Source organism: Oryctolagus cuniculus, chromosome 11 (assembly GCF_964237555.1).
Source record: "Oryctolagus cuniculus chromosome 11, mOryCun1.1, whole genome shotgun sequence".
Taxonomy (NCBI): domain Eukaryota; kingdom Metazoa; phylum Chordata; class Mammalia; order Lagomorpha; family Leporidae; genus Oryctolagus; species Oryctolagus cuniculus.
The window spans coordinates 67,540,404-67,552,622 of record NC_091442.1 but is presented as its reverse complement, the minus strand read 5'-3'; the positions used below and the strand labels follow the sequence as shown (position 1 = coordinate 67,552,622).

Sequence of the window (12,219 nt, the reverse complement as noted above, 5' to 3'; positions counted from 1 at the left end):
ATATCCACATGGGAGACCCAGATGAAGCTCCTGGATCCTGGCTTCAGCCTCAGTCATGGCTGTTGCAGCCATCTGGGGAGTGAACCAGCAGAAGGAAGCTCGCTCGCTCGCTTGCTCGCTCTCTCTCTCTCTTGCCCCTGCCTCTCCCTCCCTGTAACTCTGTCTTCCAAATAAATAAATAAATCTTTTTTAAAAAGCAGCTAGGACTCAAATCAGCTCTGCAATACAGAATGGGATGCAGGCATCACAAGCAGTGGCTTAACTGTGCCACAATGCCCAACCCTGAATTTTGCTCATATTCTTAAATAATAACTAGATTATGTAAGAAATAGTTAAGCAATTAAGATTATGGCCTATCTTCTCAAGAAGTTTATAGCTTTGCTGGGAGAGATTCACAAAAGACTAAGACATTAAAACTCAGTTACCCATGATAAAATATCTTGCAATCATTCAATAGAAACAAACTATTGAGGATGAGATGGATCATCGGATGAAATGATACACTACGAAACATGTAGTAAGGCTGTAATCAAAAGAAAATTGTACTGAGATTTTTTTAAAAAATTAGATTTACATGCTGCTCATAGTTTACCCCCAAAAATTTAAAGCTGCTGTGTTTACAAACTCCACACTGAATCTTTAGATCTTTAATAGCATATTTCTGCAATTCTTTCCTTTGATGCAATAAAGCTATGATTTAAAAGGAGTTGTTATTTTCACCATTTTATAAATGAGAAAAATGAGTCAAAATACTTAAATAATTTGCTAATGGATATGCAGTAAATTTGTGCTGGAACTTTGTAACACTTATTTTCCAACTGATGCTCCAAATGGCTTCTGCACCTTTCTTTGTCAATGTTATGTGATGAGTGGTCAATCCATGTATAAGACATATCTAGGATAAATATCTGGGTTAAAATTTATGCAATTCTCATCAACCAATTTGCAAAAAAAAAAACACCTCAAAGTTCCTCATTTATAAGAACAGCAACTCTTAGGGAAAAAAAAATGAGTGGATTACAGTACAATTTGCTTTTGATTTCAGCCTTACTACATGTTTCATAATGTATTATTTCATCCAATGATCCATCGCATCCACAATAGTTTGTTTCTATTGAATGATTGAAATATATTTTATCATGGGTTCTAAATGCTTCAAATAATGTGTTTTAGCTTTGTGGATTACCTCCTAAGTATTTATTAAAATTCATACACTATTTTTTATAAATTACCTTTAAGTAATATTTAATTCTGTGAACTAGAATAATAAATATAAATTATACTAATTTTGTTTCATGTTTTCTCAAGCAAAATTAATTTAATTGAAATACAGTGAAAGCCTTAGCCTACCATGTATCCCAGATTATTCTAACAACCCATTCTAATTCATTGAGGAAAATCTAATCCATTTCTCTCTACATTTGGAAAATTAAGAAAATAAGACTATGAGTTAGGCAATACAAGGCAAGATTGCTCTTCCTCTACTTTTATCTCCCTCAATCATATATACCCATATATATATATATATATATATATATATATATATATATATATATGAGAGAGAGAAATATACCCTTACAGATCTTCAGATATCCAGAAATTTTTTGTGCAGATATGGTTTGTATTCTATTACATATGTGCATACAGTTTTAGACAAATGTAGTCTTTCAATTATACTTTGCTATATTTTCCAGTTTCTCAAATGAAGCTGTTCTTACCTTTTACCATGCTATGCTTTTTTTTTTTTTTTAAGATTTATTTATTTATTTGAGAGGCAGAGTTATAGAGAGGCAGAGGCCGAGAGAGAGAGAAAGAGGTCTTCCATCTGCTGGTTCACTCCCCAACTGGCCGCAATGGCTGGAGCTGTGCTGATCCGAAGCCAGGAGCCAGGAGCTTCTTCCGGTCTCCCACACAGGTGCAGGGGCCCAAGGTCTTGGGCTATCTTCTACTGCTTTCCCAGGCCATAGCAGGGAGCTGGATCAGAAGAGGAGCAGCCAGCTCTTGAACCGGCACCCATATGAGAAAGCAGAACTACAGGCTGCAGCTTTACCTACTACTCCATAGTGCTGGCCCCTATGCTATGCTTTTATGATGTATTTTCTTTCTTTTTTCCCCCACTGGTTTAATAGGTCATGCATCAACAGGGCTTTTTGCTCCCTATCTTTTGCCAACAGGGATTTTTGCTCCCCATCTTTTGCTAGCAGCTCAAGGAAGTGCTTTTTTTCCCAATCCAGCTGTGGTCTTGCCCAGAGTTTTCAGATAAGATGAAGACAAAACAGTAACACCCTGTGTTACATTTCCTGTAAATCACTGTATGTAGCGAAAAAGTAAGAAGGGTGAATGGTATGAGCAAAGTCAATCTAATATTCTCTTCAGAATAATATATGATTTATCTAGACATAACAAAAGTTTGAGTAAGTTACCACTCAGAAATTCAATTTATTTCATAACAGTTTCATTATACTGGAAAGCTTCTTTCTTTAACAGAGTTAATTTATTTATTTAAACATTTTGAATTAGACCAGTGAAGGGCAATTCAAAATTCTGAAATTCGAATTAAGTGCACTCTGTTAAAGGTCAAGAAACATTTGTTGGAATTTTAAGCAATTTTCATATTTGCATAAAAACAAAGCATGAAGTTAGTTTATGTTACTCTCCCTAACAGAAGAATTCCATAGTGACTAAAAGAGTTTATCAGTAAATAATATATGGATAGCATTTAAAAGGGTTAAGGCAATGGGATTTGTATAGGGGGAAGAACGGAAAACCATCTTTTCACCTTGCTCTATATCTTCCCACAAAAACACACACACACACACAAAGCCTATCCGAGGGGGAAAAGTTCATAGTGAACGTCACCTTTAGTGAGTGGGACAGCTTACATGGAGTAGCATAGCTGAGCAAATTGAGTGTGGCATTAGATGGAATTTCCTCAGTGAAAGGGCTTATGTTATTAAAGAGCTGAAAAACGGCTGAAATTTTCTGGTAGCCTAGAATAAAATTGCACCGGAGGCTCATGTGAAATGTAGCATGTGTGAATAGCTGTGCAGCAGGGCTCCATCAGAAAAGCAGCAACCCAGCTGGAGTGGTGACTCATCACACTAACATCTACTGTTAACAGACAGACTCTCTCTAATACAGCCTGAACTTTCTCACAGTGGAAGGGCATTTTAGGCTGTAGTGATAGTGTATGTTCCCAAAACTTGCTCAGGCCACTTGAATTTAACATTTGTCGAATACTTAGCATACACTAGACATTTTTCCACATTTAGTTTTTCCACCTGTTTGGTTTTATTTTCCATTTTACAGATGATGAATTTGAGGTTACACATCTGGGCATATATTCAGCAGGTTCCACCAGTTGCTTTTAGCCATTGCCTGTTCTGATTGTTTGATGAAAGTACAAAGAAATTTCCAAACAGAAGGAAGGATATTTAGTATGGTTCACATCGGTTGGCTTCACTCTTCTCAGAAGTTATTAGTGAAAATTTGGAATACAGCTACTTTAGAAAATGTGTTGGTAAATCAGTAAGTGAAAAGCAAAGGACTTCCCAGTTTCAATTACTACACATCTGCCCAAAAATCTAGCTGCTGTACTATCTTCCAGATACTGAATGGCCAGAGAGCTTTCCAAACATTGGCTACATCTTGCCAGGATCAAGGGACTGCCCTCAGGTTAACCACCAGCCTAAGATGAGTCTTCCTTGATTTGCCATGATGAATCCAGTTACTTCTGGTTCAGCCCCTCTTAGAATGAAGTTGTCTTTAATGTTTAACCTAAGTACTTTAGTACTGTGACAGATTTTTTTCAAAGAACTGAGATGTGTGTGTATATGCACATGTGTGTGCATTCCATTTGTTCAATTGTAACTAAGCAAACTAACCAGGCTCGAGGGCCAAATAAATTATATATTAAAACTTTGGTCTACTATAATTCTTCTTTTTTAAAATTGTCAGTGTTACTTCTCCAAATCTATTTGTATATTAGCTGTGTGTTCTTCACAAGTTATTTCTCCTCTCTTTTTTTGCAAAATGTATTACTGCAAAGATTAAATGAGTACATACATAGAAGATACCTCAGAAAGTTCATGGAGGGGGCAGGGGATTGGTCTAGCTGTTAAGATGCTAATTGGAACACTGAATCCAACATTGAAGTACCAGGATTCAAATCCTAGCTCCATCTCTGATCCCAGCTTCCTCTTAATGCTCACCCTAGGAGGCAGCAAGTGATGGCTCGAGTACTCAGGTCCCCATCACCTATCTGGGAGACCTGTAATGAGTTTCTGGCTCACAGTTTCAGCCTTGGCTAAGCTCCACCAATGAGAGCATTTGGGAAGTGAACCAGTGGACGGGAACTCTGTTTATCAAATTAATTAATTAACTCATTAATTGCTTTAAAAGTTAAAGAAAATGGAATTAAAGGATAATTTTACTTGGGGCTGGCACTGCAGCGTAGCAGTTATGGGTGCCGGTTCAAGTCCCAGCTGCTCCATTTTTGAATCAGCTCTCTGCTATGGCCTGGGAAAATGCTGAAGATGTCCCAAGTCCTTGGGCCCCTACACCTGCATTGGAGACCCGGAAGAAGCTCCTGGCTCCTGGCTTCGGATTGGTGCAGCTCCGGCCAACTGGGGAGTGAACCGCTCACCTCTTTCTCTTTTTCTCTCTCTCTCCCCCTCCCTCCCTCCCTCTCCTTCTCTCAATGTAACTCTGACTTTCAAATAAATAAATAAATCTTTTTTTAAAAAAAAGGATAATTTTATTCTTGTACAAAAAAATTTGAAACCCATGAATAATTTTCTTATGAACTTTCTGAGGATCCCTTGTATAAAAGACTTAAAATCATCCCTGACATATCATAAGTGCTATATAAATGTTAGTTATTATTTTAGTATTATTACTATTATTATCATTAGTAAATCTATATAAAATGAGCTATCCAGCAGAAGGCGTGCTGAATATAAAATATCCTATATGGTTCTCCGAAGTTTCAAACAAAATTATCAGGAGCTGACTATACATGAATAACATTTAGATTTATCAGCTAACAAGGAAGAGTTCCCACTGAGGCTGTCACACAACCATTTCTTTCTCTTTCACTCCCAGAAATCTACTTGTATATAGCTATTATTTTATTCAAAAATTCTCCACAATCTATCCAACAAAGTTCAGACTGTATGTGATAAGCAAATAAATATGTGGTAATTATTTTAGGTTAACGGATAGAGATATAAAAATAACTTAGGCATGGCCTTGCAATTTTGAAATTCACTTACCAGAGGGCAGACAGGCACATAAACAGGTAATTCAAAATAAGGTAGAAATTGAAATGGTGGGAATGATAACAAAGTGACAGCAAGGAGAGACACCGAAGTTCACTAGGGAAGGTCAGATAGGACTTCCCAGAGGAAAAGATTCCAGAGACTTAAAACATTTCAAATAGGAATTTAAATGTCCTCTCTCATATTCAAGGACCTCCATAATTAGTCCCCTATAATGCCTTAGTCATATTCCCCAATATCCCCCTACATACCCTACCTCTCCACTCCTATTGGATCAAACTCATATTTCTTTGAAAAATCCACTTCTGACCTTATCTGTAATTCTTCTTTGCAAATGGCATTCTCTATTAGGCACCACCCACCTGGGAAAACCTGAACCATTCTCGCTGCCTAGTAAAGTTTGATTTTGTCTCCTTCATAAAATCTTGCCCAACATGAAGAAATCAAATATCTTCCTATTATACATAACAGCATTTCAACAGACATAGGAAAACAGATGCTAACATTTTTCTGTCTTTTGTAATTGTTTCCTATATTTCCCTTGTTATGCCAACAAAATCCTGAGTACTATGAAGAAAAAATATTTCATAAACTTATTTGTTCCATAACACCTGGCAAAGTGTCAGCTAAAGCAAAATGTAAGTGATCAAAAGTACATTCTGAATTAAATTATTTCACCAGTGCCTTCTCTGGTTTATCTGATATGCAATAAATTCACTTTATGAAATTTTAAATGACCAAATAACCAGAGGAGAGAACATTCTTGCTTCTGTCAGTTAATTTACTAACTGAAAGTCAATAGTGCTATATGAGAAAAAATCTAGCTTGGTTAAATTTGTGAATGTGAAGAAAACATGAACCATGGAATAAATTACACATTTGGTTTGTAAGACGGCTGTGAATAAGGTTCTTGTATTTGGCAAGAAGTAAGAAAGCAGCATAGTGTTCAAAGAGGGAATGTATTTAGAGTACAAGCTTGAAAATGCAATGAGAATAATTGAATGGTCTTTTTTGTAAAGAAGTATAATACACACACATCAGTCAAGTAAATGAAGAGGATTACATATATATGTGCATGCACAAATGCACAGTATACACATACAATAAGCATACAGAGAGTGTACACATACTATAAGTATGTACTGTAAAGAAAGAGAAATGGAAGTTGGGAAAACAACTTCGCCTTTCTTATGAACTTTTTAAAAAAAGTCAGCTTTGTTTTCATTTTAATTTTTTTGAAGATTTATTTGTTTGAAAGGTAGAGTTACCGAGAGAGAGGAATAGAGAGAGAGATATTACATCTTCTGGTTCACTCTTCAAATGGCTGCAATGGCCTGGGCTGGGCCAGGCTGAAGCCAGGCACCTGGAAGTTCACCCTAGTCTCCTACATGGGTGTTAGGGGTCCCCATACTCAGGCCATCCTCTGCTGCTTTTCCAGGCACATGAGCAGTGAGCAGCATGGGAAGCAGAGCAAGCAGGACTTGAACCAGCACTCATATGGGATGCCAGGGTCAATATTGCACGCTGCACAACCTGCTGGGCCACAACACAGGCCCCTCTAATGATTTGCAAATTCAACAACTTTTTTTTTTCTTGTTTCCATCCCACTGTTACTTATCATGCAATTCTTCTACTCAGTAATTTTCTTCTCTTACTTCTCCCTAACAAACAGAACCCGGTATATGCACACACACAAGCACACAAACATATATACTTTATATTCAAACTGAGAAACAAACTATCTTGGGGGTCCTGATACAGATATTATTAATTCACTACTGAGTGGTTTTCAAACTTACACCCATGAACCACTAATAGAACTTTGAAAAAAAAATTAAAAACAGGCTTTGTGTTAGTTATCAATTTGTTGCCTTTTGTCTATAAAACCATATTCTTAACCTGCTTTGCTAAAATAGATCTGGGCCCTTTCAGTATTTTTTTTTTCATTGTTGGTCAGCATGTTAAACTTTGCCATTAGAAGGCATGGGAGGGAGACTGCAGGAGAAAAAGGTCTCTCCTTGTCTCAGTATGCTTGCTCCACAGGCTCCCCCCAACGCATGCAGCTTCTCACAGCACAGTTTCTCCACCTTCAGGCTCTTGCAGTGTGCACAGCTTCTCTTGCACCCAGCTCCATAAGTGTACTCAGTTTTTCTAGCCCTTGACTTCTGCAGAACAAGTAGTTTCTCCTGCACCCAGCTCTGTTAGCATGCACTTGCTACCAACTACCAAGCTGCTGCAGCATGAGCAAATTCTCCAGAGCTAGGATCCCACACAGTCAGGTGCTGCTTTCAACATGCAACCATCAGCATCAGCAAGTGGCCAGCAGCATTCCCTGGCACTCATCACAGGTGGTTTTGTAGTGCAGGAACTAGACATTGTCCTTTCCCCATACCCTAGAGTGCAGATTTCCAGGAAGTTCCAGACACTACATTTCAGCAACTTGGACTATCAGGATACCATAGTAACTCCCCTGCCATCTGCTAGCTGCTAGCTACAGCCATGCCTTCTCCAACAAGGACTAAATCTCCGCCTCAGGGGAAGGAATGTGGAGAGTAGAGAGAGGCTTTTTTGTTGTTGTTCTCTCTCTCTCTCTCTCTCTCTCTCTCTCGCTCAGTACTAGAAATCAGGATTGCTTATACCTGCAATTCCTGTATTAGAATTTCTCTTTACTTCTTACTAGCCAATCCCTCATTACCATCCTCTGTTATACTTCATAATTCTTTATATTAAACTTTTCTGTTCAAATCACTGTGTAGCTTCTATATCCTGATTGGGTGCTGACCCATACATACTTTCTCAAATTAATAGCTAAAATTTCTTATCGGATAATTAAATAATTACAAAAGTTGAATTTCCTGGTGTTTCATATATTGTACATACAATATGTTTTAACCATATTTTGTCAAAACTTTAGAGCCACATATTTAGAACAAAAAAATTAATGAATGGAGAAGTCAACCATGTAAAGTAAATTGCAAAGCCAGTCCTCAATGTCAAATCAATTAACCAAATCATAATTATTCCTTCTGCCAAAAAATAAAAAGATTTTCAAATTTTCATTCAAACAAACTTACTGATACACATTCTCATGGCAATTTTCTCACTTAAGTAGGCTGGTAGAAAATGGATGGATGGGCAACAGATGGAAAGACAGAAAAGCAGACAGACAGGGAGGTGGACTGATCTGTGCAAGAAGCCTTGCCAAGATAAAATACCAATTCAACTAAAATGCTTTCCATTAATGTATCTTATTTGAAAAGCAGAGATACAGATGGACAGAGATCTCCCATTCACTGGCTGGCTCTCCAAACACCTGCTGCAACTGGAATTGGCCCAGCTCAAAGTCTGGAGCTGGGAACACAATCCAGCACTTCACCTGAGCCATGACCCGCTGACTTAGAAAATATGCATCAGTAAGAAGTTGGAACTGGGAGCAGAGCCAGGACTTGAACTCAAGAACTCCAATATGGGATGTAGGCATCCCAAGCTTAACCAGTAGGCCAAAAACGCAATCCTCAATTTTTTGTTTTTAACCAAAAGCTTTTTTGTCTCGCTTTCCTCTTCTTCAGAAATAATTCATTCCTTAACTGTCTTTTTGCATAATGCCCTGGCAACTGTGCCATGGGACATTAAGTCATAGTAAGATTTGAAGTGAGTAAAAGGTATGACATTGTTAATGAAGTGGGAGAATGGCAATCATGACAGAGAAGATGGAAAGGAAGAAGTGGTCGATCACAGACTCTTTCAGACATATCAGTTTCAGGAAAACGTACACAGAGAAGTCAAGGATCAGAAAATCAATTCGCTGCCCATGTACTGTGGCCCCCTGGGAAGCCTTTGTGGACATCCAGGGCATACATTCCTCAATAGGAAGACAGCTGCACTGGGCCATTGAGCTGCTGCATTCTCTGATGGAGGACAGAGTAGGGGATTCTTTTTAAGCAAAGTAGACAAGAAACCAAGTAAGGAGTAACAAACAATTTTTTAAAGGTAGAATAAAATATATCAAACCATATTCCTTAAAATTTTGAAAATCAAAGCTGAAAGAGCTACAAGATTGTTAGAGAAAATAGAGGCAGTGTCATTTCTAATGTGAAACCCGACTCCCACCATACCTATGTTTGGATAAGAGTCTTGCTTTTAGGATTTGTGACTCAAATCTCACATGGATTAAATCCTTCATTTACAGTGGTTCTGTTTCTTATTTAAAACAGTAAGTTCCCCTTAGATCCTGTACTATAGTGAATCACATGAGAAGGATATAGAGATGGAGAATCTTAAACAAAAGGAAAAGGCAATGTGGCCAATTTTTACCATTTGGGATATTAACAAGTTTAACATGGCTCAGTAACCATCTCAAGTGTTATATTAACTATTATGACAAAAGCTAAAGGTGTTGAATTATGTGTTTTCTGAGAGGAAAAGGGTGACAATCTGAAGGGTCGTTTTTTTTACATGAAGAATATATAAGAAGTCAGAACAGATTCTCAACCAGCACTAATGTGCAATAAGGTTTCTGCAATTTAAGAAAAGTTTTAAGCTCTTAAAAACATTTTCAAAAAAACTACTGTTTCATGTTACTTTTGGACAATCTGTAAATGCTAGTGTTTTAAAATGGAAACATTTATAGAGAGATATAAAGTATGTTTTACATGTTACGAGTATCAGATTTTTGTTTATGTATTTCCCCTAAGAAACTTTGTAACTCTGTTTTGGATAAATGACATTTACTCTCAATTAAGGTTTCTGTCTTTTTATTTCCCCAAACCAACAATCTCATGGGTAGAACAGGGCTTCCAGGATCTTTTCTAACTAGACAAATTTTGGTAAAGACTATTCTTTCTTGAATAAAATCTATAATCTCCAGAACAGACTATCTGAATTAACTGTTTTGGTCAAAAACTCTATGTGTAGTAAACTGTCACGATTTTTAAAATGAAGATTTTAAGGTAATGCAAAAACTGTTAACTCCATGGTACATAATTATTCTATCTATGCATAAGTATCTTGTATACCTTCCATAGTACTTTCAATGTAGCTATTTCCCTTCACTGGAGAAGTACAAATAATCTACTTGGTGGATATTATTAGATCTGAAGGATGCATATGAAGAACTTTCATAATGAGCCAATAAATAAATTCAGGTTCATCACCTGCAGATAGAAAATCAATAAACACATAAACATCTTTATGCTTGTCAATCTCTTTCATAGCTAAGCACCATGGTTACTGAGATGAACAAGTTCATGTCAGGTACTTTAAGATCCAAACAGTGAGAAATCAGCCAGTCTGTCACACTGGTAATTAACCATGAAAGTCAATAGTAACTTCTATTGGGAGGTGGGGATGATAAGCAGAAATCGAAAAAAGACAGAGGTAAGAAAACTCAGTAATGGAAAAACTCTGAGATGAACACGCAATGAGTATTTTGCTGCCATCTGTGATATATCCACACCTACAGGTTTTCAACATACTTACTTGAACAATGGAGTTCCACAAACAACACATTTATATATTCCAGGATCTTTGTGATGTGTGTATTCTCCTTCAAAGGCACTGATAAACAATAAACAGATTAAGAAAATTAAATAAAGTTAGCATTTTTTTAAACAATATATTTTCTTTAAATATATTTCTCTAGTAAATCTATCAAGGTTTTTTTTTTTTGTCCTAAAATGAGAACAGACCAACCATATGGAAATCTGAACATTACTAATATATTTCAAATCTGTATAATAAAATGTGCATAAAACTTCTCCAAATAGTGCAGGTTAAATAGAAAAAAATCAAGCCATCTAGTTATGTAATGCTTAGAGGAAAAAAATTCCTATTTCTTAAAAAAATCCTGTTGTTTAGATTCATAGAAAGAGCATTATTACATAAGATTTCTGCTACTCTACAGTATCCAAGAGTGTACCAGAAAGTGCAGAAGGGTCCAAGACTTCAAGTGGAAGGAGTCCTATTTTTTGGTTTGAAAAGGAATATTGCAGCTTTAAGGGAATATTTTTCTAAGTTAACAATCTTAAAGGCTAGGAGGTCATTCAGCTAATACAAATCAGCTGTGCTAGCCCAACAAAAAGTCTATGTGCTCTGCAGCTTGTTTTTATTATCCTTTCACCCTCTTTATGAGGTCCAATTTTTTTATAAACAGAATTTTTAAGAATGACCTAATCTCTGGTTGTTTGTGTGCATTAAATCATTTTGCTAGTCATGTACACAACAGGACGGTAGAGTCCTCCTGAGCTGAGACTGAAGTTCACTGCTCACTCACTGGCTGGTGAGAGTGGACTTTGTCAGAGAGTCAACATTTGGTAAATCCAGTCGACAGCAGAAAAAGTGACAGGAAGAGAGTGTCGCCCATTAACAAGGACCCCATGTGTGGTAAAGAGCTCTTTCAGTTCATGAATGAAAACAAGAAGTTACATCATTAATAAATTTGGATCAGAGGTAAGTTACAGCCTTATGCCAAGCTCCACGGTATAAATTAGACAACAAAATCGTTGGACCTTGGCAAGCTACCTTTGAGCTGGAATCAGCTGAGAGACTTTATTCACTAAAACACAGTCTTGGAAATGAACAAACTCTTTTTTCAAGACTTAGGGCGAACTTCCAAGGACCAAAGCCATGTGAGGGCAGTTATTGAAAATTTTTGACATTCCAACCACAAATGAGCCAATAAATACTTTCTCCACATGTGCTTCAAAAAGAAATTGGAGTGGGGTAGAAAGGAACTAAATTATGCTACCTTCTTTTTGCAGCCAAAACGTCTATACTTACAATGGCCACCTTCAAAATTTCAGCATCCTGGCATAGCTCCATGTCCCTCATGGTTTTGCTTACTGTGATGTCTTCCCCAAAAATGTACCTAAATCGCTATTACTTCCACACATTTTGTAGTAAACTAAAAACAGGCCCTTGCCAAAAGCCTTGTAACTTTACA

The 12,219-nt window shown here is 37.0% G+C and overlaps 1 protein-coding gene across 8 annotated transcripts in view; it reads right to left on the bottom strand.

Annotated features, from left to right (window-relative positions):
• MSRB3 (methionine sulfoxide reductase B3) overlaps positions 1–12,219 on the bottom strand; it is a 216,883-nt gene that overhangs the window by 149,260 nt on the left and 55,404 nt on the right. For 6 of the 8 annotated variants that reach the window (XR_007919714.2, XM_008256744.4, XM_008256743.4 and 3 more), the window contains one exon: positions 10,758–10,835. The exons of the other annotated variants lie outside the window; for them this stretch is intronic. Coding sequence is in view for 5 of the 6 variants with exons in the window: in XM_008256744.4 (XP_008254966.1) it covers positions 10,758–10,835 (78 nt within the window). In the remaining variant the exon portion in view is untranslated. The remainder of the gene's footprint in view (positions 1–10,757; positions 10,836–12,219) is intronic. 8 annotated transcript variants of the gene reach the window in all.